At 42.7% G+C, this 25,563-nt stretch overlaps 2 protein-coding genes across 9 annotated transcripts in view; one reads left to right on the forward strand and one right to left on the reverse strand.

Annotated features, from left to right (window-relative positions):
- Window positions 1-25,563, forward strand: part of SESN1 (sestrin 1) — a 78,127-nt gene that overhangs the window by 48,360 nt on the left and 4,204 nt on the right. Inside the window, exons 1-6 of one of the 5 annotated variants that reach the window (XM_033055671.1) lie at window positions 12,972-13,036; window positions 20,435-20,500; window positions 21,390-21,590; window positions 22,514-22,696; window positions 23,882-24,124; window positions 25,365-25,512. In XM_033055671.1, coding sequence (XP_032911562.1) covers window positions 21,420-21,590; window positions 22,514-22,696; window positions 23,882-24,124; window positions 25,365-25,512 — 745 coding nt within the window. In that variant the 5' untranslated portion in view covers window positions 12,972-13,036; window positions 20,435-20,500; window positions 21,390-21,419. Of the gene's footprint in view, window positions 1-12,971; window positions 13,037-13,058; window positions 13,449-19,826; window positions 20,074-20,434; window positions 20,501-20,521; window positions 20,899-21,389; window positions 21,591-22,513; window positions 22,697-23,881; window positions 24,125-25,364; window positions 25,513-25,563 lie in introns of those variants that run through there. The other 4 variants (XM_033055668.1, XM_033055669.1, XM_033055667.1 and 1 more) reach the window with 4 other exon arrangements.
- The window catches only part of ARMC2 (armadillo repeat containing 2), an 86,056-nt gene continuing 73,906 nt past the window's right edge, over window positions 13,414-25,563 (reverse strand). For 2 of the 4 annotated variants that reach the window (XR_004417422.2, XM_033055660.2), the window contains one exon: window positions 18,455-19,832. The gene's annotated coding sequence lies outside the window, so the exon portion shown is untranslated. Of the gene's footprint in view, window positions 13,487-18,454; window positions 19,833-24,130; window positions 24,988-25,563 lie in introns of those variants that run through there. The other 2 variants (XM_033055664.2, XM_033055663.2) reach the window with 2 other exon arrangements.

The raw sequence follows: 25,563 nt of genomic DNA on the forward strand, positions 1-25,563 counted from the left end.
ATCAGTGGATCTAGCTGTCAGGCACTGAGGAGGAGTGCAGCCTGTTTTCTTCTACTTTTACATGTATACATGGAGACTTTTCAACCTCTACTTTCCTAGTTCTTCCAGGGCAGAGGTAAGTTGTGGTGTGATACTAGTTGAGACAAAGCCTGTATTTATTGAAATTGTGCAAGTTTCAGCTTCATAAAAAACTTACATTTAGATAAATTCTCCTGGATTTTGCTTTTCCTGAGGCAGACCAGACATTTTCAGTCTGCAAGTGCCTTTGATAAAGGCACTACTTACTCAGTAGAGTAATAATGAGCTCTTGCACAGCTAAAATTATTATTATTTTTTTTAAATAGCAGCAGCCTATAGCAGAGCAGAGATGAAACTCTTCCATAATGAAAAAGTGAAAAGTCTTTGCAGGTGGAAATGTAGAGAAGTGGGGGACTGCTTTGGTTTTTGGGCATTGTCCTGAAACCTTACTACATTGTTTTAGCTTTTTCTAGTTCTCATGTCATTGAACAGCTGAGCTAGTTTGGGAAGCAGTAGGATCAGGAGAGACTGGAAACAATGAAGCAGCACAAAACTGACTTTTGTGCTCTTAATTTTGAGCCTCATTTTGTTGAAGGGGCCTCCTATCAGGGAAGAACATGATGTACAAACCTTACTGGCACATAAGAGAGCCACACATAGGTTGATATCATCTCAATGTGAAAAGTTCTTATATCTACATTGGAATCATATTTAAGCAGCTTTCCATTACACAAAATAGGTCATGAACCCAGGGTTCTGCTGAAATGGCTTTCACTGTGCACTCTTCTGAGCTGCCTAGCTGTGCTTGGCTGTACTAGTCAGTTTGGAAAAATACTGGGCAAAGGAAACAGTTGGAAAACTATTTCACAGTATGGAACAAACGTGCCGATTCTTGGAAATGCCACTGGAAGTTAATTGAAAACCTTTGAAGCTTTTTTTCCTGGGTCTTTCTCCACCTACTTTTCACATAATTGCAATGCTGCTTTAATAAGTTTTCAAATTGCTTCAAGGGCATCTAAGATGGGACACTTTGCTTGATGTAAACTGTTGTTTGTAAGCAGTTAACCATGGAGGTCAAGCACTCTTCTACCACAGGAACCGTAGGCTTTCCAGGATGATGTACAAATACACTTATGTAATGGTTGTTACCAGACTAAAAATATGTGCTGTCTCTTCAAGCACTTTGCTTAAAATCTTCAAATCTAATTTGTTGACTTTAGTTCCCTTCATGTTCCTTTCACAATGTTCTGTTAGTTACAGGGTTTCTGAGGAGCTGCCCACTCCTTTGCCCCCTGAGACTACTGGGAACATAGGCTAAAGGTTGTAGACAGTCTGATGAGGAAGTTCATATTAGAGTCAAACACAGCTGGGGAGCTTTTCCAACAGTTGGTGTAAGTTTTGTATAGTGAGAGGAAGAAAACATTTAGGGAGACACTGGTATAAAACATATGGGGAAAATGGGTACAGCTGTATTCCTTCAAACCTGATGGGGACCAAAATAGGAGGGAAAATGCCAATAACATTTAGTTGATACTTTGCTAGTTAACATAGAAAGCATGAAATAAATTTGATTTTAGAGGCTTTATTTACTGTTTGAAAACTATAATGTAAGTGCTGTTGCTCTAGCAGTTACTATATTCTTGTATTTTATAAAGAAGTTTTAACCATACTTAGTCAAGAATTTAATAGGATACTCAAATGCAAAATCCAATTCCTTTAAAATAGACAACTTCCATCAAGGAAGTTTGTCTAAAAAGGAGTGGAAAAGGCATTTACTTGCCAAGTTCAGACTTCTGTTTCCACTGCAGCTTTTTTATATTCCTGACTTTTAAATAGACTGCAGTCTTTCCCATGCTCTAGGTGCTTGGAATTGAATGTTTTTCGCTACTGTTGACCAAGAATTGTTAGCCAGTAACTCTCAAAGTGAGGGTGATTACTTTAAGACTGACTTGGATACCTCTGTGTCTACTGTTCCTTACCACTGTACTTTTAGAAAAAGGTTTTGCATAGTGACTCGTTGATGGTTGTTCTCTCTTTTTTTAATAGCCACATAAATGTCAACAAGCTGGCATGTAAGGCACTGCAGCAGGATTGTAAGATATCTTGTGTCCAGTACCTTTCTGTCATTCTCGTCCCCAAGTACCTTCTTAACTTAAACTCTCTCTTGGCCACTATTCTTGTGATTCCTCTATACTCAGGCCTGGATTTGTGCCATCTGTCCCATACATGCTGGTTACTTATTACCGGGCAGGCCTGTCAGTGCCTGAGAATGTAGTGTCCCTCTCTTGGGAAACTTGTGGCTGGTAAGGCTTTTTCAAAACAAAGGATCATTTGTTGATATGCAGAGCAACAATTCAGAGACAAGAATATTCAGCCAAAAATCTAAATGTGTGTTTTGTTTTATGTGAACGTCTGTCTTGGTGTGAGGCAGAGCAGGCAGTTGTGGGTTGTTTTTTTTCATCAGTGAGTACCCATGCAGCGAGCCAGTCTGTTTTTAGGACTTCATAAATAGGGCTGCCATTACCCACACACATTCCTGTCCCTTCCACCCCTGCCATCCCCTCCCCTCCTAGAAGGTGGCATAGACAAGGGAAAAAAGGAATTTAGTCATTCGGGGCTTGTGGTAGCTGGTTACAGTCTATAAAATGGTGGCAGCTTGCATACACACAGGTCTCATGTTTTTGAGCAGGTTCAGACCTGTCACACAGATGATGCTTGGGAGGTCACTGGCAGTATCCAGTGAACTAAGATGGTTCTGGATGCACTGCAGTTGCATTTCGTGTTTTTTTCACAATTTGTTGATTTAACATCATCTGTGGGCTGTGCCCACATTGCCATACAGAAATATCCTAACTCTATTGTGTCATTTATTTTATGGATTTTCTCCCTGGGAACCAGCTTCCCAGCTTGCCTCTAGCTAATTTGTTCTTGCCTCTGCTTTCAGAACAGCCTGTATTTGCGATTCAGAGCCGTTAGGAGAATTTGTCCACTTGCCATATCATGTGAAACCGGGCAAAGTCCTTCACTCCTAATATACTTGCTGTACAAGCTTATATGGGGGTTAATTTCTTTCCTGTTCAGGTCATCTTAGGTGTGGTCAGATGATTAGTTTTGGCTGCTTGTACAAGACCACTTCCCTCAGCCAGGGCAATGTGTTACCAGAAACAACCTGAAGACTCAAGTGACTGCAGTTTAAAATATTCCCTCCCAGCAATGTCTTGATTGTTTTTCAACAAAATAATTAGAGCAGGACAGCTGTTAAGAAAGTGCCAGCCTATGTGTGTAATGCTGTATTATTGTTCTATAGCCCCAAGAAAGAATTCATTGTAGAAAATGTTGCCCTTGCATGTGGATGAAAGAATATAGATGATACTGCAGTGTGAATTCAGGTACACAGGGGTTTTACTTATTTATTCTTTCAGAGCAAAGAATCAGCCTCTTGTTACAAGAGGGGACTTAGGGGGCCCTCTTGTTTGCCATAATTGAACCTCCATTTCTGGATCCTGGTTAGTGCAAGTTCTACACTTCAGCTGCTGGCTGTGGACGTGCAAACACCTTGCCTTAGCAAAATGACTCCCACTAAGCTTAAGTTTAAATCTAGAGAGATGATGCTAAGGAGTTCTCTCTCATTCCCCAGCCTAAAGCCTGAATTCTGCTCTGCCAGTCAGTGGTGGTTCAAATCCTAATGCTGATCCTGACTTTGGTTTCTCTGTGAACCCCTGGTCTAGCTTTACCAAAATGATTTCTCTGGGATTCATCTCAGTCTTGTATGTTTTAGCCATTGTACAGTGATCCTTGATATCTCCAGACCTATGCTTTGCCAAGTAATTCCTTATTTGCTGCAGCGCTTAAGGGCTGGCCTCTGGCCCTTGTTTGCTACAATCCAAATTTGGTTTAGTCTCACCCTACCAGCTTCAGAGGAGTGTGATGGGACAGGTAAATTTATTTCAAGTCACATTTCACATTAAGTTATAATTTGTTACTTGAGTTAAATTTACATTTACAAAAATAATAGAGTGAATTATTTTTTGTGGTAGTCTCTCTCAAGAGAAGGACTGTTGAGGAAGACAAATGCACCCTGATAAAGAGAAGTAATCCTCTCTGCTGTTGTTGGTAATATAGGTAAGTTAGCAAATGAACCAGAGTATTTTGCTAACATTTTAGTTTACAGGCTTCAGTGATCATTGTTGCATCTTCATTAGTAGTGAAAATGTGCTCCAGTTCTGCCCAAGTTTTCTGCTCTGTTTTGCTGGTTTAGAATCCCTGCTGAGTTTCCAGAGGGCAGTTGTCACACTGGTGAGGAGCAGAGGGATAGGATTTGTAGCTGTACTGACAAAATGAGAAGGCGTTTGAATGCTTAAAGCTTCATATCCAGATTTATCAGCGCCTATTTTAATCCTATCTTAGTAAACTTGTCTATGTTTAGTATAGTATGTATGCATTTTCATTTACTTACTTGTACTTTATTTACTTACTTTACATTTGAAAATTGCAATTAATCATGCTTCACTGGTAGCTTGATTACAAGATACTGATAAGGAGATCTAAGAACATTGTGTCTTCTACAGCACATCTGCTGTATGTATTTTGTGTATGGTTTCAGCATGTGTAAATCTGAGGGGCTACACAGTCAGTGCTGGCCTTTCCCAGGACTTTGGCAGAATCTGTCATGGGTGTATAGAAAGCAGGCAGGCAGGCAGTGGTAGGAGGCCTTTCCTCTCTCACAATAGCAAGAGGTTGATTTAAAAATATGATTGTAACAAACAGTGGATGTAAGACTAAGTTCCAATACTATGGTTAACTTAAAAAAAAAAAAAAATGTATATATACATACTTAAGAGTATTTAAACAGAAAGTTCTAGAATCGTTTTCAAGCCTGTTTTGACTGAGCTGCCCTACAAATATGCTTTTGAGAAGGTAGATGGGGGGAGGTATTAACAGTTGCATGGTTTACATGACACTATTGCAGCCAGCAATGTTACAAAGTCCAGGAGAATATGCGGGTTTATTCAGATCCTGAGCAGCTCAGTTGCAGAAATCCCCTGTGACTTTATGGTTGTCCTGCAGGGACCCAAAGCCTTTGTGGCCAATGGAAAAATGCCAAGGTGGCAGTGGCAGTGGGAGGATGATAGTCCTGCAGGAGCTTGGTGCCAGGCCAGTTTGTCCCAGGGGCCTTGAGGGAGCTCTCCAAGCTCTGAAGTTATCCAGGATTTAGCAGGATGCAGAAGTCGTGCTGTGTTAAACAGGGGCACGTGTACCATGTCCTTGAAGCACGTGTTGGCCAGGGGCACTGCAGTTTGCTGAGGCTCATCAGGGCGGGTGTTGGCTGGCGCTGGTCACAGGGCAGGGGTGGCTCCTGTTGGGTTGGGAGACTTCTGCTCCCTGCTGTGTACCCCCAGCAAGTGTCAGTGACTTCTTAACTCACTGTAAGAGGAAGAAATGGCACATTGCTGCAAGTGGCAACAACCTACTGTAGGAAATGGTATTGATTCCTGAGTAGGAGGCAGGCCAGATCTTTTAGGGTTTGTATCAGCAGGAAAGCAGTATTTTTCTCAGTTGTTCTGATTTAGAAAGCAAAGGCCAAAAAAGATTTGTTTCAAAAATCTCAGCCATGTCTTCTGAAAATGGGAAAACTGGAGATCACAGTGCTGTCTGAATTTAAACAAAACACCAATAAAAATTGCCATGTTCATGTGGATATTTTTTATGATTCTCCTCATGCACAGGGTCCTCATGGGTTTGTCTCTGAGTACAAAAGCAAAAAGAAATAGATCTGATATGAAAATTACAGATCTGGTGTTATCTCCTTAACTTACAACAATCAATTGTTGAATAGTATCTAGAGGATGATCTGTTTTCTTAATGGCTATTATTAAATCAATGATGTGGGTTGCTCTTTTATGATGATGTTGTTTACTATTGTACTTAACTTTTTGCCAAGATACCGTTCTAAAGGAGCAGATAAATCCTATATGATACTATTGTACTTGGCACCATATATTAGGTAAATAAGGAGGGAGATTCAGTAGAGGAACTTGCAATCCTCCTGACAAGATAGGTCATTAGACAGTGCAAGGGGAATACAGCTTTATGGTTATTTCGGTTTTTCTCCTAATAAAAAACTGTGATGTTTTTCCAAAACTCCCAGACTCAAAAAAATAATGTATATTATGTGGGACACAGCTAGAATGTGAAAATAAAAAAAAAAGAACTGTTTTTTCTTTTTTGTTTTCCTGGCTGCTGCTCTTAGGCACTCTGAGCATGTGCCTGAAAGTGGCAAGTGCAAGAAGAAAGCCACAAAACAGCTCCCCAAAGTGCAGTTACTGACAGAAGGGTTCCTGAATCTCCAGCAGTAATTCACATTATTAGTTTAGTACTATTTCACTTCATTTATCTCATTGTAAAATCAAGCTACAGGTAAATAGCTGAGTCTTGAAGTACACTAAATGGCATGACATTTTGTCATATTCCATTCTTGTTATTTGTGGTTTGTGGGGAAAACATTGCACTTATTTTAAAAGAATACCAGCAAAACACACAGGCAAAAAGAAAACACTCAAAAATATCCTAATTTTTGAATGCAGTGTGAATATACAGTAATTTCATGACCATAAGGCACACTGGACTATAAGGTGCACCTCCTGGAGTCGGCAAATTTCGCAACTTTGTAGATCAGATAAGGCGCACCGGACTATAAGGCGCACTTTTTTTTTGCAGCAAGGCTCCGCCCCCAGCTCCCCCCACGCGGTTGCTGGCCAAGGCCCCGCCTCAACCCGGCAGACATTGGCCCCTGGGCCCCCTGTACCCAGCGGGGCCAGGGCATGCCTGCCGCCGCTCGGTGCCGCCTCCCCGGGGCCAGGGCATGTCTACCGGGGCGCCGTGGGCCCCCAGGCCCACCTGTACCCGGCAGCCGTGGCCCTGCCGGCTTCCCCCGCGGCTCACGGCTCACACTTCTGGGTTGGCAAATTTCTGAACTTTTGTCCATATATAAGGCGCATCAGACTATAAGGAGCACTTCTGGGTTTGGGCGAAAATTTTAGTCAAAAGAGTGCGCCTTATAGTCATGAAATTACTGTATATGAGATTAAGGGTTGACTTGACTTCTTCACAAAGCATTTTATAAATTTCTGGTTTGTTCCTTGGTGAAGGCTCTGCAAAAATAAGCTTTTTGTATGTTGTACGTGCGGAATCAGGTCAGGCATGAGCCTTGGCTCAGAGTATGAAGCAATTTTCTAGAAACACACTTGAGCCCCTAGGAGTAAAGATGGCAAAAAGCTTCTGGTAAGATGCACTTCTGGGTTGCACAACTGTATGTTCCAGAATATGAGAGCAGGTTTTAGATGCACCTTCTTTACAGGACACTTGCACAGCATTTCCAGCACACTCACTGTAACCTCACAGCAGTGCAGCTCTGGTTCACTTGCTATCATAGTTTCAGCCAATTCCAGTAAGCCAAGTGCAACACTCCAGTACTCCTAAAGGCCTTTTCTTTTTCCCCATGTGCTTGCTGTTGTGTCTTATTTCTGTCCAAAGCTAGTAATGAGATGCATTTTACTGTTTTTTCTTCTATTTTCATATAAAGACTATTTCTGAGGTTAAATGCAGTTTTAAGAAAACCAAAACAGAAGCCTTAAAGTCACAGAGATGATCCAGCTGGCCTTCCCTTGCTTTGAAGTCATATGTTTGCGTTGTGTAAAAGGTTTGTTGGCATTTGACTGCTCAGTGAGTGATAGGGACATCTCCATCTGTGCAGGACAGGCCTTCTAAGAGCATCTTTACATTGTAGTGGTGAGGCAGGGTCAGACTGCATTCCAGGCAGCATAGCAAGTAGGGAACTGTCTCATTGCTCTTCATTGAATCAGTCATGAGGATTAGGAGTTGCAGGAAGTTCCCAAGTATGAATTTTCACTGAGTGGACAGGTGATATTCATCCCTTTTCAGTATTCATCCTGGGGAGAAGGGACACCAGTATAAGATGGTAGAATGTGTCCCAGCTTCAAGGGGCTGTGAAATATGTTTGGCACTGGTGTTACCCAGCAGTTTGCTACTAAAGGAAAGAGAGGTGACCTATTTAGGCCAAACCAATTCTAGACAGCTGTGAGCTAAGTTTTTTTTTTTTTGTCTGAACTCCAAATATACTCTTTTATTAAGGTTAAACTAGTTTTGTTTAACCTTAATGCTTATTTAGTACTGAGAGACTGCAGACTGACTGGCAGCCTGCAGATGTTCCATTCCCCAGGGAGTGGTGACAATCTCCAGCTGGACAGCCAATCCCCTCTCTGTACACCCTCTAGCCATCAAAAGTTCAGAAGTTTCCTGTGAGATACCAAGGTCAACTTTGAAGCTAGCTGATACAGTCTTTGATTTTGGGAGAGCTGGGTCTGGGGGACTTGTTAACCAAATATTATTACTTGGTTAATATAGATTACTTAGACTAAGAGTATTCTTATGTGGTGTGAGTCTGGAGCCACCTCAGAACAGCAGCATGCAGAACCCACAGCTAGACAGACAGACAACTTCTGTAGCTCAGCTGCTCTCTGTCAGCCTAGGAAGAGCTGTGTACCCACATAAAAAAGGGAAAGGAAGATCTAGTATGACACTCTTTCAACCTTCTAAGCTTTAGATATGCATCTTTCATGTACCTATTTGCAGTAGTCTTAGAAACCATACTTCTGTTTCCATGTCCTTGCCAGAGCATGAATAATCTCAAGATCTAAACTTCTTATAGCTCCCTAAATTAAACTTTGTACTTCTGCTACCTGATAACTACAGAACAGAATGTTAAATTTGGACAAGCTGTGCTGACATTAAAAACATTAAAACAACTTGTGGTTTAGAGGTGAGAGTGAGCTGTAGAAATCTTAAAGGCAGAAATTACCAGAAGAAGGACTCTTTGGAGGCAGTAAAAGCACTAAGTGATGAACCAAATAGTTCAGGCATCAAATTAAATCACCAGAGTTCTTGCAGCTTGGTGAGTTCAAGTCAGTCAGTTGTGAGAACAGCTCAGGTGAAACAAAGGAGTCTCACAGTCTCTTGCAGCCCTGAGAGAAAAGAGGGTGTCTGGTGGGAAATACAGTGTGTAGGAATAACCTGATTTATAATTGCTCATAAACCAGCATGATCACTTGCAAGTCATTTGCCCATTAAAGCTGAAGATGTGGCCACTAAGAAAGCAACATTTAAGCAGGGTCTAGAAAACAGAAAAACAACATTTCAGTAAGGTTTGAAGAAAACACAATAAATCTAATGTATGAATAGGGTAAAATGTTCAGTCTTAGCCAACCTTACAATCCTAAAGACTATGAAAGGAAAGCTTCTGTATATTGGTCTAAATTTATCTCCTGATGTGGCCAATTGTCAGCCCTCCATTCTAATAAACAACTTGTTTTTGTTATTATTATAAAAGTATCAGGTGTAGTGACATTCCTAAAGGGTTGATCCTTTTGACACATACAGCAAGAATTTAGATTGTACAAAGAATACAGTTTATTCTCCTCCCTAGAACTGTGTATCAATTCTAATAATAGAATGATATTTTTTTTTTAAGCCTGACAATCAGATTAAGGTTAAATCAAGAGGAATGCTTTCAAATACTGTCTGGATTTTTTTAGTTGTTTTTTTTTGTTGTTGTTGTTTGGGTTTTTTTGTTTTGTTTTGTTTTTTGGTTTTGGTTTGGTTTGGGGTTTTTTGTTTTTTTACTTGCATGCTACAATGATACATTCTTCTATTTAATTTAAATTCTTTCATCACTTTAATGAATGGTTTGATTGCTGTGCCATATTGTTATCATGATAAAGATTTTTGCTGTTTGAGAAATAACAAATGTATAATCAAGGGACAGAAGAGATTAATAGATTCATATGAAATTTCTTATGAAAAGGGTAGTGGCCATGGACAGCAAGGAATGAGAGGAATCCACAGGGAAATGTTCATAGTGGCCAGTGTGGGGCTGCTTAGTCATTGCTGAAACACCTGGTGACTTCATTAAGGCAGCATATTAGGTGGAGCTAAAACTAATACAAATCAGCTCAGAGCCCCAAAGAATTATCTGGTTTTTACTTGTAAATGTTCTTGGGAAAGAATCATCTGATCATCCTCCAAGATACTAATTTGATGTCCAGGGTATTGCATTAATAGGCATTTCAAGTGCTCCTACCTGGATGGCTTTTCTGTGGAAAGAATTTGAGATCTAGGTTTTCCAGTTCTTTGGAGTCATATGTTTGTGCTGAATTTGACTCAAAAAGTTGCCCTATTGGACTGGAACAGAACTATTTCAGCTTAAACCAGCGAAGTGCAGACATTTTTGTTTGCAGAATCAGGCTTTTCACACTGGTTTTAGCTGGTTTTAGCTTCCTCAGGGCTTTCCTTTAAATGTAGCAATAAGGAAAAAATGCATTTCTGATAACTTAGAGTGCACAGATGTTAAATGCCAACTTCTATGGATGTGCTTGCTATGAAGGAGTATGCTTCTATGCTTTAGGTGGTGTTTGCTTTGAGTATATCTCATGCACTCTTTCTGGGTGAAAGGAACTCGGTATCTATCGATATTTTCATGTTAAACATCTGCTGTGTTTTCCCTTAGGAGCATTTCACTAGATCTCTGTTTACTTGCATCAATACATGGTCAAACACAATGTTGTGTTTCCCCAGGGGAACGCTCCAGTTATGCAAACCAAACCATGGATCTGTCCCCGTGTTCCCCGGCTGCACCATGGTTTGCACTCATCAGTACCCAAGTGAGCTCTGTGCCGTATTCTGTTAAGAAGCTGCTCGTGTAATTGCTCACAAATAGGAATAATTTCAGTCTGCACTTGTGCACTGACATACAAGGGGCGCAGGTTTGTGTGGGCTCTAGTTTGGAGGAGTTGCACTTTGGAAATACTTGCGTGAGGCCTGGGGTGGAGAAATGGCTTGCAGCAAGCTGGGGTGATGGGATTCTGCTAAGGCAGAGGCATACCTGGAGCCTGAGCAGGCTTGTGTACTCTGGCCATATGGGAGAGCTTTTAAGTCCATTATTATTTGTTTGCTGTGTCTGTGCAACTTCCTCTTCCCCTTTGTACACAGTTTTTCTGACATGCTGTCACTGCCTCCATCTCTCCTGACAGAGAAAGCGAAGAACTCGATACAATTTCCTACCTTCTGTTGTTGAGTTGGTTGTTTAAAGAGAGAGAATTTCCCTTGGACGATGCCAGAAAAGAATCTGTATCTGCCAAGGTTCTTTGTATACGAGCAACTGTTAATATAAACAGGCTTCCTCACAAATGCCCAGGCAGTACAAATGACCACAATGGGACAAAACCACTTTGGAAGTGAGGGAGTGCTGCCCCCTCCTCCCCCACCTCTTCTTCCAAAGGTATTAACAAATTCATTGAAGGAGATGACCATTTGTCTGTCATCTAGGAAAACTTCTTATGGTGAGGCGTCTTCTTGTATTTCAGCTTTCAGGTAATTACTACTCCCCTTTTCAATAGTTTTTCTGAGCGCAAGCCAGTTCTTTGCCTGTGTTGAAAGAGGAGCCCTTTTTGTTACACCTTGGCCTGAAGTAAGCAAGCAAGCAGCAGGAATCAAACACTGTTCTTCATTAGTGTCTTTTATTAGCCTACAAAATGCAGTCTTCCTTGCCAGTATTGCATTATTCTTTCTTGATGCTTCTGTTGAGCATTTTATAAAGTGCAGTAGCTAAGGACACTTGGCTTCAAGCCAAGGCCCCGAATAAGGATGGAGCTGTGCTACTTGGGCATCTCCAGGTAATTTAACTTTATAACTGCTGCCAAGCCTTCAGCAGTGCTTCTGCAGCATTAATTGCATGACCCAGAGGTGTGGTGGTATTTGAAAACTGGAGAGGAAAGAAAGCCTTCAAGGCTCAAGAATGAGAGATGTGCAGAACTGCTGCCTTGTGTCATGTTGCCATGTTCCCCTGACAGCTCTGTCCTCACTGTTTTCTGCATTGAGCTGCTACGTTTGATAACAGGAACAGCCTGTGAGCAATTTTTGCAATGTTCAGTTTTACATTTAACAGAAGTGTAAAGTTCAGTGTCATGGAATTTCCCTGCTTGGTTGTTAAGATAACTTGGTACAGCTCAAAACTGCACAGCCTGAATTGTAGGCAGAAGCCTTCCTCCCCCAGGTGAGTATGTTCAGGGGTTCAGAGCTGTTCTGGCCCTTCTCCCATGAAAACAGCAACAGAAGATCTCTTGGGGTCTACCATATTTTATTTTAATGCAAATTATTTGAAGAAAAACTGTCTAACAGAGTGTAGCTTTATAGATCTTACATTATTGTGAAAACAAAAAGAAGAAAAATCACATGGGCCAGCTCAGGGACTTGTTTCTTTTGAAATAATTGATGACATAAAATCCCAGACCAAAAGAGGTGGGAGATGCAAGGCATCTGGCAGAGTTTACAGCCCTGGGGGGTCGGCAGGCACAGCACAGCCTGCTGCAAACAAAGGCCGAGTGTTTTGCTGATACGATTGCAAAACATATGTTTGCCCAGGACTGTTATGATCTTGGGAATAGGCAGGAGGCCAGATTTCTGCAGCAGCAGCGCACTTAGTCACACAAATATCTGCAAAATGTGAACCTCCTGCGATTTCTCGGTTTAAAAGCCGTAATTATTTTGTTGCTTAAAGAGAAGATAGAAACTCTTGCCTAAGAAACAGGAGAGCGGGGCGGAAAGCATTTTCTAAGGAGCGTCTCTGTGCCGAGGAGGAGAGCGGAACGGAGCCGAGGGGTCCGGGACTCCAGGCTGTGCTGCCGGGCCGGGGTGAACCGGACAGCGGCTGCCCCTCGTGTGCCCCCGCCCGGGGCATTTGCTGGCACTGCCGAGCACCCGGAGAAGCCGCGGGGTCGCCGCAACCCCCGATCCCCGGCGGGGCAGCGCCCCGGCCGCCGCTCCGCCCCTGCCCTGCTCCGGGCGGGCGGGACGGGGCTGGGACCGCCCCGGCGGCGCGGGGGCAGAGCCCAGCCCCAGCCGCAGCGCCGGCCGGACTGTGGCGAGGCTGGGCGGGCAGCACCAGGTACTCGCGGGTGGCCCGGGTGTCCCCGCGGCGCTGAGCCCCCCCCAGGGTCGGGGGTCCCTCTCCCAGAGAAATCCTGCCGGATTGGGGCGGGGGCGCGGGCAGCTGATCATCGCGGGGCTGCGGAGGCAGCAGCGGCGTTTCCCTGCGGGCTCCTCGCTCGGAGGGTGTCGGTCGGGGTTGGCAGGTCCCGCAGCCGCGGGATAAGCGGCTGCCGCTGCCTGCGGTGACAGTGCGGATGCTGTCGCTGTCCTCCGCAACGCCGCTGGTCCCAGGAGAGCTGTGTTCCGCCGGTGTGTGTGCTAACGGGGTGTCTCTGCAGAGTTCTCAGGCTCGTCCAGGTGGTTTTTGCCTCGGAATTGCCCGGCGTTTACGTCGTTCTTGCATAGATTTGGATTGTGCTTTTGAAACAGTAAGGCTGGTCTTGTGTTTGTCATGGAGAAGAGCGGGCTGTAATTATAAACAAATGCAAGTCAAGGGCGTTATGTTGGGCAGGAATAAACCTGCTGATTTGGATCTCTCTTGTAAATTTCTTAGTGTCACCACGTTAGGATTCTTCGTCTAAGGGAAATTTTTAAATCGTCAGAACTGCTGTAGGTTGCCGCAGAACCTGTTTTATATTTTTCTGATTTAGAGTAATCCGATACTTCATGGATGCATATGGATACATATGTATGGATATATGCTTTGCTTTGGCATAATCCAGCAGTATAGTCTATGTGATGCAAACGGTCATAGTCACATTTAGACTGTTTACTTCTGTGTCACCAATTTATTGGTATTTAAATAGTGTTTACAGCAGGGAAATTGCAGGCATTCATTCGAAATCCTTTGTCCTATAATGCTTTCTGTTTCATTACAGAGGTGCCTTATAAAAAAAGGTAGGCACTAATCATTGAAACTCAGCCTCAGTTTCAGTGAGCTCATATCAAAAGTAAATTGGGTTGTGGACTCTAGACAGTTGTGTCACAAAACCACTTCAGGAAGACCTGCTGATGCTGGGGAAAAGTGGGTAGCTTAGGCAGGCACCTTGAGACTTCTGCAGTTGGACCTGCTTGTACTGCTCAGTCCTGGAAAATGACCAGAGAAGAGGTGCTAGAGATGGAGACAGGGGAATCTGGGCTTTGCTTTTATTCCTGCCATTGTGAACAAGGTGTGTGATCTTGGACACACTTTCCCTTGCCTTGATTTCTGTCTTGAATCAAGTCACATAAAATAGATAGGAGTGTTTTTAAAATCAGGTATTTCAAAGGACTTCAAAACATTCAGAGAAATGATAATGAAATTAAAGTAATTTATATCTTTGAATTCATATAAGAATAGCATACTGTATATGAAAGAGGAGCAGTTCAGCATTTGCCATGCTCTAATTCCAGTGAAGAGTGGTAGGTCTGTGTAACAAAGTGCTTTGTAACAGAGGGGGAGTACTTGTTCCCAGTTCTTCAAATCCATACAAGTAGAGACATGTCTGTTGCTTCAGCTGAATGACAGTCTAACATACCCAGCAAATGGAACCAAAAATTTAAAGTACATGAGTATTTCTAGGATTTTTTTTCTGTCATTTTGATGTGAATCATGGTTTGTTTGGGAAAGCCACAACAATTGCAGCTACTTGGGGATTAAGTAAGCAAATAAAGTAGGAAAAATGGCCAGCTGTGCATAACCCCACATTTAGAAAATATGTAGGATCTTTCTGTGCATAGGAAAAGAAATATGTTTAATCACCACTCTTTGTTATTAATTCCCTTCTTCCTAAAACTTTTCTCTCCAATATGGAAACTACAGTAGCTACTGCATTTAGCAGAACTGAAAATGCAGTTTTTAAGCTGAGTATGTATCAGCCTAGGGACAGCTTGTCCTGCGGGGCCAGTTGTGCCAGTCCTTGTTGTTAAGGTCCTAAACAAGGAAACTCCATTTGTAGCCTCAGTGTCACCACCAGTCAGATTTTGCTGTTGGTGGCCTTTAAAGGGGGAAGTAGGAACCAGACAGTTCACAGTGAGTGCAGCAGCAGCAGCATGAAGCCTCTTAGACTGGTAAGTGCCAAATCTCCCTTGGAAATGCTGCACAGCCTTCTTGGATATGTACATGCTTAGGGGCATTTCATCCTATAAGCTTATAAAGCCCTAAATGGGTATTTTTAATGCCCCTGCTTCAAATGCTCATCATATTATACTAAGTTGAATTTTCACCACAGGCATGCTGGAGGAGTTAATTCTACCAGGAGATTGTGTTGAAGAGTTTTTAACTCACAACTCATTGTGCCTTTCTTAACCCTAAGCTTGGGCAGGAAAGTGCTTAGAATTATGTAAAATGATGACTGGTTGTCTAGGAAAATGTTACCTCCAAAAAATTCACCTCAATCTCATTTCCCTTCTCTGGTTCATTATATTAGATTGTTTTATATTGTATTATGGGGTGTGATTTTCATATAATTTTGTTTGAATCTAGCAACACTTAGTGCTTAATCAGGACATAGATGATTCAGATAAAGATATTAATTCAAATGTAGTTTAGTGAAGTAAATTGATAATTACCATTTTACTCCGCCTGTGGCTTGTCTATGATAAAGTGTTCCCTTTGCCATTTAGAGACAGCCTAAGTAAGTATGTAAATAAGTCTTTCTGGTAGATACAAATCTGGTAGACTTGATAGTGGTACCGACTGTACTTGAGGGGACCGGGAAGACTCGCTGTGCTAACCCCAGGGAAGCAGTTTGAGTGAGCATTGTGGGATCATAGCTCATCAATCCTGGATGAAAATTAGCAGCTTGGTAACAGTCCCCAGATTCATTGCACAAAACTACCATTGAGTTTTGGGAGAGGTTTTGTGATAAGGGGCAGAGCTCTAGCTGCAAGGAGCCAGTAGTGAGACACCAGCAAGGATCTGAAAAAGCATTTTAGACATACAATGGAGGAAGAAATGTAGCTTAGGTTAGATAGCTGTTTCTGTTCCAGAGGCTCTGTGACCTGGCTTGTAGCTTAGTTCTGTTTTCAGCATTTCTAGTGAAATTTCTGATACTGGGTTTTGCTTAGACTGTGACTTTTTTTAACTTACATTTTAAAGAGATTCAGAACTAAAACAGATGATGTTCTATTACTAGCAGAGGTAATGTGTGTTGTACTTAAAGTATTTACAAACCTCTTCCAGACAATTGCAGTTCAGTTTGTTATCTCAGGCTTTTTACATAAATTGGACAGGAGTTACGTTCCTGTCAAGAGTCTTAAAAAAGCTACCTAAAAATTGGGCTGCAAGATACAGAAGAAGTCTACATTGTGTGAATTTACATGTTTGAGGCTTGAGAGTGGTCTTCCCTGAGCATGTATGTGCAGGCAGTACAGACTTCTGGTCTGGTTGTCCTTGTGGAGTTGGATGTGCTAATTGAGCCAGACTGGTGAGAGTAAGTAGTAACTGGGGAGTATATAATTAAGCTTGCAGACTTGTCTCATTAACTTTTCCGTCTCAGCTCTGCAGTGCTGTTTCTTGGTGTAAATTTGCATAAAGCATTTCCTGGCTGAGAAGTCTCTCAACAGGCACACAGTCTCATGGTTAGGGCATTAGCCTGTGACTTGAGAGATCTCAGCTCAAGCCACCAGTCTTTTGTAGCAGCTTCTCTAAGATGTGTAGCTTTTCTATTTCTCAGGGATTTTTTTGTCCTAGATGGGAGATACCTCACAGGAATCTTGAGTTATCTAAATGCCTGAGATGTGATGCTGGACTGATATGGCAGTGGTGGGGGATGTATAGATTGAGAAATTATAAGTACCTGGTGAACACAGTTCCTATGAAAATAATAATAGCGGCTGAACAGAAATACAAGTTACATTACATAAGGGGGAAGAGGAGGCTTTTCTGTGTTTTTCAGCGTTGTCTCTGTCAACACAGCAATACAGCCTTTACATGGCTAAAGTCTTGCTTTTCTGTCATGGTATGTCTGGAAAGTGAGCAGTGAATTGCCACCCAGCAAGGCTCACCTCCTTCCATTAGCTTGAGCTTCTGGGTGTTGAGGGTGAAATCTGTTCCACCCTTGGTGCTCAGCTTTGCAGCCACCTGAGTTTCATGTTCTGACTTTGAAGATGGAGTGCGTCTGATGCATCATTGTCTTCATTATTGTTATTATTGTTATTATTTATTTGCACCTAAAGCCTCAGTTGTGGTTGGCTTTCTGCTGAGCTTTGAGCTGTATTCAGCTGCAGAGTTTCTAGACTGAATGAAAGTGGTGTGGTGAGATTGACAAACAGGAGGAAAGGAGCCAGGAGAAGTTTGATGCGGAGAATGTGTCACTAAGTAGGTCACTTTGGTGTGCAATTCTGTGGCTTGGAATTGCATGAAAGTTGCTTATACTTTTGGAATAATCAAAAGGAATACAGGCTTTTTTTCCAGCTGCTGCTTGTCCTAGACACAACTGCTTCACCAAGAACTTATTGGTGCTTCAGGGGAAATGGTGCTTTAAGAGAAAGGTGCAGGAGAGAGATATAGTTGTGTGTCTGGTCAGGAGGTAGGTCTTGCTTTTGAGAGGGAGAGTGTTGCTCCCTGAGTTGAGTGTATTTGGAAGATGGAGGTTTAGCGAAGGATGTCATGAAGCATAGAAATACATTCAAGACAAAGGAGAGATTCACTATTTTGAGAATTATTACTGTGTTATCACCTATTTGAAATGCTGGGATGCTGGAAGCACACAGCACTTTCTCAAGTACTAGGAGAACTTGATTAAATGCTGCTTCCAAAAAAGAGGAAGATCGTTTTCAAAAGGTCTGCCATAGCTTGTAACTGAAGAACATGTTTTCAGAAGGCTCCTAAGGGGTCAGATTTTACACAATTCTGATGACTGTGTTGAGCGTGCACCTCATGGCAAGTTGTTTCTGTTCTCAACACCCCCTGAAAGAAACCCCCATTTTGCAGACTGGAAACAGGCTCACCTTCACAAATCCTTTGTTACATCTCTGTCACAACAGAGCCTTGACCCCGGGCTTCTCATGTACTAGGCTGGTGCCATGATAGCAGGGGGATGATCCCTTTCCTGATGGAAAACAAAGCAACTTATTTAATCATTAAAAAAAACTTCTTAAGTCACTTTGCAGCGAGGGTTTGGATGGTTGAATAATATAACCTGTTACATGCTGTGTAATTGTACGTTTGACCTCTGTATGCTTTAAAAAACAGAAGTGTATTGATTGTGATGTATTTTAGATTGTGGAGCAAAATACATTAGCAGTCTGCTGATCTCAGGTTCTTAAAGCAGGGTTTGGTTTTTTTTCCTTCTAACTGTTCTAGGAAAAGGAAGGACTGAAAAACAGTTGTTCAAGAATCAAACTTCAAGGTATTTGTCTTGGAGAGCTTCATCTGGCAAACTGCAGACATCTGCTAAATTAAATGCTGCTTACAATTTAAATGATCTCTTTTTGTTTGCTGTTGTTTGGCTTTAAGATATTTCTCTAGTGTAATTATAGAAAAATAAGAAGCTCTGCTGAACTTTTAAAGCAAGATGCCGATAAAATCCATCCTACAAGTGGCATTGCTTGGCTGACAGGCAAATTTGCTTGTGCTTATGTTGGGATCCATAGCAGGAAAAAGCTACACCGAGGGGAAAAAGTGAAAAGGCTATTTGTAAGAGGTGCCCTTTGATCTTACTTTATCCAAGTAAGACTTGAGAAATGAAGGCATCTCACTGTAGGATTTAGGGAGACTGTCAGAGTCTGAAGAGTTTGGCATGCCCCTTAGGCCTGCACTCATTGTTTCCAGCTCTCTGAAGCTGTTTTTTAATCTTAGGGGAAAGTTCAGGAAACGGTAACTGATTAATAAAATCGCTTCTTGTACAGTGAACAGTGCAAATAGAAACCTCAGCTAGAGAGAAAAAGTGCAGTAGTGAGTGCAACCAGTACTGCATGTTTGTAACAGCCTTCACCTATGTGGGAAAAATGTGGCAAAGTTAACAACTGTATATGGTGGCAGCTCTTGGGGCACAGTCTGTTCTTGAGGCCTAAACCAGCTGAAGGCACCTCTCTGGACTAGCTGGACTGGCTCAGTGCATGGTATTTATTCATCTAAACCTGCTTGAGAACCTGGACGAGGTTGGTATCATCACAAAATGGTGGGTTTGGCTATGAAACAGGCAATGGGTATGTTCTAAAAGGTGTTTGGGAAAGAGAGCTCAGGTAAGGAGCCCAAACCATTAGTTTATATAATGCCTAGTGTTCAGCACTCAGCTCCATCCTCAGCTTTAATCCCAGGTCTCATTCCATCTGCAGGAGTGCCATGCCATCAGCTGGCAGGGCTCCCATCTTTCCTGGGGAAGCCAAGCTGCTCAGTGGGGAGTAATCCCCTCAGGAGAGCTAGTTTGCAGCAAGTGCCACACACATGGCAGAGGGAGCCTTGGCAGCAATATCGGGGGGGAACGTTTGAAAATATAAGGTGAGGCCATGCCCTGCTTTGGTACCTGACCCCTGGAACCTGCTGTGCCTTTCTCACAGGGCTGCTCTGTGCTAAATAGAGAGACTGCCCTGGAACACGTGGCTCCCCCTGCTTCCAGAGGGAATAAGTGTTAATGACTAGGACATAAATGCACCCAAGTTTTCTTGTATTTGCTCCTTGGCTGCAGGAAAGGCCCAGGGTGCCATAGGCCTGTCAGAAAGCTTCATCCAGCTGAAGGAGAGGACAAGTAGTGAACTGCCAGGGTTATTGGGCCGCCACCTTACCTGCAAGGCAACACAAGTGGGTGCAAGGACATGGCTGCTACTGTTCTGATGGAGCAAATTCCCCTCCTTCCTTCCCTGCAAATGTGAATAGCTTTTTACCCTATCTGAAAAGAAAGCAGATGCAAATGTAGATCAGGTACTTTCAGCAGTTTAAGTGCCCTTTGAGGTTGGGAAGAAGAAATCTGATTAGGGTTACAGCTGTTTCATTTCCTGACAGATGCACAGGGTGTTGTGTGCTGGCGAACTGCGGATGTACACACACAGAGCAGCCTCGTTTTGTATCAGTGGCATAACCACACAGCAGCCGGCATGTTCGGAACTCCTTGTCCTGGACACCCTGCCAAAGTATGCTTTATGCAGAATTTTCTGTGAACCAGGCTGTAGTGTGTTTGTGTGTGTGTGTGCGCGCGCGCGCGTATGCATATAAATTTGTGTATTTTTTCTTTGGTTGACAGGGCCTTTGTTGTTGAACTTTTTGTTGCTGTAGTGGGGCAGTGTGCTGTAAACAAGCACAGCTAATTATAAAGCACTTGTATAAAAAAATGATTTGCATTTGTACAAACAGTACTAGTAAAAGTGCCCGTGCAAGAGTACACAAGTACCCAAATAAACCCAGCTCTGAATGGAGAACTCTTTCCTTTCTTGCAACCACAGCTAAAAAGATGTTTATAACTAAATGCTGAGGTGGTGTAATTTTCTTTTCTAGGAACTTGGAATAAGAATTCCTAGACCACTGGGACACGGACCAAGCAGATTCATCCCTGAGAAGGAGGTGTGGTAGTGTTTTCAAGTACATAGTGAACTTTATGCTTTTAAAGAACATAATTTTAATAGTAGCCCACAGTGGTTTCAGGACAGCTGATCTGCAAAACATTTTCGGTAGTGATCACATTCAGTCCTGAGACTTTGGCCAGTTCTAGTGTACAGAACAGTGAGAGCCTTAGGGAGCTTTAGAATAGTTATGACCCCTCCCATGTTGCTATCTAGCATGAGAGAAACCCAATACTGTTTCCTTGTGAACATCCGGATGTGATTTCCTACTGGTCCACAAGGTACCTGCCCCTCTGTTCTGGGATTGCTTTTTCTTGAACTGCCTCTACCACTCTGAAGAATCTGAGAAGCTCCAGAGTGCTGTGGATGAGCATTTCTGCTGCTTCTCCTGATTGTCTGGTAAGAGAATTTGGAGCAGAGGAAAAGTTAGCAATATGCCTGTGGTTTTCTAGGAATTTTAGTCTTTTTCCGTTTCCTTTTTTTTTCTCTCATCATCTTAGCTAACTTTTTATTTCTTTCCCTCCTTTTCCTTTAGTAAAAGTGATGATTCAATTAGCTTTTAGTTATAGTAAACTAAGATCAACCTGGGGTATTCAAGAAAGTGAAGGTGACACAGTTAAAAATGAGAAGTTAGTGTCGTATTAGGGAGAGACTAAAGCCAAAAATCTCCTTTTGCTGATATAACCACTTGTGATCTCCTAAATGAGAGATCATTTGAGAGGTATTACAGGGATTTAATGTGCCTTATGTGCACTGATTTAACACCATTAATAGATTTATAGTATAATTCCTTTCACCTGGGGCCTCTGGGTGCTGTGGTAATACATTTATTTGCTGTTTTATTGGTGGCACTTGGACAATATTGCTCATTGCTCTTTCTCTCCAATCAGACAATTCAGGTGGGAAAGGAGGACGCCACAATGCACACACTGTTTGCTGAGTCTTTTGCCACGCTGGGCCGACTGGACAATGTCACCTTGGTGATGGTTTTCCACCCACAGTATCTGGAAAGCTTTCTAAAAACTCAGCACTATCTGCTGCAGATGGATGGCCCGCTCCCGCTCCATTACCGGCACTACATTGGGATAATGGTACGCACCAGGCGGAAACCGCCACGCCAGCCGTGGCTTGAGTCCTGTCTGAGAGCAGCTGCTACTGTGTTTCGCACTTTATAGCTGGAAAGGCATTTCAGCAGCTAAGGGAAAAGCAGAGTAGGTTTGTTGGTGTCTGCTTTACAGATGGTTTCAGAAGAGCAGCACTTTATGTTCATAGATTTGGTAGGACTGTGAGAAAGAGGGGAAAAGCGTGCAGTAGAAATGAGACAATTGTTATTGGCTTCCTTAGTATCTCAGAAACTGTTTCTCAAGAAAGCTTGTTTCTGTGTGTGTGTCCTGTCACATACACCCCTCCCTAACTTAATAGTTGGTCCCAACATGCATTTCTAAATAAGTACATTCTAAGCAAGTTTTCTGCCAAAAGTGGTTGATTTCTAATTTTTAATCTGCCAGTTCAATGATCTTTGCTTGCTGAAGTTGCATTAATGTTTTGGCTGTGTCTTAATTTGATGTAGAAAGTGTTGGAGTAAATGATACTGGGCCTTTATGTGCTGAGAAGCTGCCCGTAGTCTGTCTTGCCGTATGCAATCTGAAACCTGCTTTTGATTGTTGCTGGTAAAGGTGCAGCTGGAGATGGCTTCTTCGTCCCTGGGGAGTGCAATGCAGTATGGATTACTTGCTTCAGGACATGTAATAAATCCATGCCTGTATTTCTCCCTGGGTATAGGCATGTTGCACCTGCAGCCAGCATAATGATGGTGTGCATGAACAAGGGATCTTTGTGAGAACAATAATCAAAACAAGCTGGTGTGTTAATCTCAGAAATATTTTTTTACTTGAGTCTTTGATCAGTGCAAATCTTATTCCTGGATGTTTGTGGAAATGATGACTTATGGTATTTGTCATAAAGTACTAACTTTCTGGAATTGTTTTCTGTATCATACTGTTTTCCTTTCTAGGCTGCAGCACGACATCAGTGCTCTTACCTTGTTAACCTCCATGTGAATGACTTCCTTCATGTCGGTGGAGACCCTAAATGGTTGAATGGTCTGGAAAATGCACCTCAAAAATTGCAAAATTTAGGAGAACTGAACAAAATGTTGGCTCACCGACCCTGGCTTATCACCAAGGAACATATCGAGGTAGGTCTTTAATGGACTAATGTAAATGTCCCCTTTTTTTCAGTAAAGCAATCACAAATTCTTGGGGTTTAGAGCCAGACAGGGTGAAAGATGTTCTATGGTAATGGCTTTGATTTCAGTGCTACATCATTGCATGATATGGTATCGCTTGTGCCCTGTTGTGTAAAACTAACAAGATCATAACTGCTTTTAAATGAGTAACAAATTTAATTTACAACAGACTGAAATTTCCCTGTTGTGTTGTAATGCTGTTGGTGCAATGATAATGTGCTCATATGTGCACCTCCCTCCTACACCTGTGTGCGTTCAGTAGCCAGAACCCCTGGGTGTTTCTGAGATGCTGCCAGAGGTCAGGCAGAACACCAGCCACCACATTTTTATCGGGCTTGCTGCCAGTTCAAGTGCTGAGTTTTCAGGCTCGGATGCAGGGAGCAAGCTGGCAGAGCTGCCCAGGGGAGTGGTGGTCGTACAGGACAGCCAGGACTGCAGCACCAACAAACCACCAAGGGGCTGCTTCTTCCACCCCTTCTGCTCTCCTCTGTGCCTGTAGCAAGGGGTATGTGGGTGCTGGGACTTCCTCGGTGCTGCCTGGCCTGGTGAGAGGTGGGGGCAGGTCCAGCTGGAGGCTGTGGGGGTAGGCACACACTGCCAGAAGGCCCCAAACCTCCCACACTTTCCTGCCTGAACGGGAAGTTGGGGTTTGAAGTTTCTTGTTGAATCTAGAACATTCCACCCACAGGGACAAGGTGGAGGGAGCTTGGCCCTGGGGCCAGGTTTTCACATGGCTGATCTGCAAGGTGTTGCCTGGTTTTTCTGATGCTGTAAAGACCATTTGAACAAACATGCAACAGTTGTGGTTGCATCTTCATCAGGGGTGTGAAATTTCAAGGCAAGTCAGTATGGCCTCGATAGAAACCACATGGTGCAAAAGAGAAACCCCAACTTACTCAATTGCCCAGGGACAGAGAGGGAGAGAAGTTGTGTCCTTTGTGGCGTAACCATGCAGGTCTGTGTCTGCTAGGTCACCTGGTAACAGGTCACTGAACACACTAATGGCAGCAGAGAGGAAGCACATTGGGATGTCAGGAAAATAATTTTACCTGGCAAAGGAATGTGTTGATAAACTGCATTAAAGTGAGGTCAAATGAATTACTTTAATACTTTTGTCTTGCATTATTTTTAAAGCAACTTTTGAAGACTGAAGAGAACAGCTGGTCCCTGGCAGAGCTGATCCATGCAGTTGTTCTCCTTACACACTACCACTCCCTTGCTTCCTTCACGTTTGGCTGTGGCATCAGCCCAGAGATCGACTGTGAAGGGGGTCACACCTTCAGGCCCCCCTCTGTCAGTAACTATTGCATATGTGATATAACAAATGGTTACCACGGGGTGGATGAAATCCATGCCAGCCAAGCTGGAAGTATTCCAGTAAGTGTCTGAACAAACAGTCTCTTCCAATAGTATTCATTTCTTTGTAAACTTGATACGTGGAGGGTGCTTGTCTCTTTTCGTTCTTTGAGAGTGGGATCGATGAGCCTAATCCAGATGTGGGTATTGAAAAAATGCACTTAGGAGGAGCTGAAATGATATTGGGAAGCTGGGCAAAGCTACCAAAGGGAGAAACAGACACAACTTGTTGTCTCTTTTTTCTGCCTGCCATTTATAAAGGTGAACTGAGATGAGTCCCACCCTCAGCTAGTTCATGACACGTGTCCTGAGCAGCAGTGGTCAGGAATGCTTTTTTCATCAGGGTAGTGGAAATTTGGCTCTTCCTTTGATTCCAGGGTCTGACTTTTTTGCCTTGAGGTGTTTGTCATGCATGCATCACACAACAGATCATTCTTAAGAGATCATTCACAACTTTGTGACTCTCTTTAAAACACTCTCTCCTGCTTGCAGCAGTTACGATGATCTGGACTTGTTTTCCCTTGGTGAAAAGCATGATGTGCACTAAGTGTTGGTTTAAGAGCAGCCATGAGGGTTCTCACTGCAAGATCCTTGCCTGTGATATTTTACTGTAGTGGTGTGGGTGGCATTTAAATTTGTTTGATGGAGCTTGCTGGCTCTCTGAAGGAGCAGACTGCAAAAGGCAGGGAGGAAAGGGGCAGAACTGTATAAATTAAATATAATTTTACTTCGGTGCTGATGAAGGTTTACAAGATCAATTACTGAGTTCTTGTGGTGTTAAAACAGCTCTTGTGAAAGACCATTATCTTGCACTGGCTTTCTTTTGAGGCTTCATAAAATCTGCATTTATACTCACCCTTCCTTTTTCCTTCAATGTTTCTTCCCTGTGAGCAGAGGAGGGGAAAAATACAGTTGAGTGTTAAATTGTGGTTACTTCCTCTATCAGAATTTCTGTTACAGCTCCTTGTTTTTCAGTTGCTGAACATTTCGACTAAGAGAAACTAATTTTAGTGTGAGAACAGCTAGTTCCAAAATGCTGTGATTTTTAAATCATGCTAAAAATACCAGGGATCTAATTGAGAAAAGATGATGACTAAATGTAAACCACTGGGTCAGTACAGGTTTCTTTCAAAACCTTGAAAAATCTATGTTTAAAGATGTAAAGGACTTCAGTTGTGTTTAAACTTTCTGGCTTGGCAATTTCTGCCTTCATTGTCAGTTCCTTTTGCATAAAAATGAAATGTCTTTCTCTTCTTTTTAGTCTACAGAGTCTGTCTGTGAAGTTGAAGCTCTTATGGAGAAAATGAAGCAGCTGCAGGAGTGCAGAGATGAAGAGGAAGCCAGCCAAGAAGAGATGGCCACACGTTTTGAAAGAGAGAAGAGAGAAAGCATGTTCGTGTGTTCTTCAGGTAGCACAGATGTAGTTTGTATATGTATTTATTAAGACTTTTCCAAATTAT

The sequence above is a fragment of the Catharus ustulatus genome, chromosome 3 (genome assembly GCF_009819885.2).
Source record: "Catharus ustulatus isolate bCatUst1 chromosome 3, bCatUst1.pri.v2, whole genome shotgun sequence".
Taxonomy (NCBI): domain Eukaryota; kingdom Metazoa; phylum Chordata; class Aves; order Passeriformes; family Turdidae; genus Catharus; species Catharus ustulatus.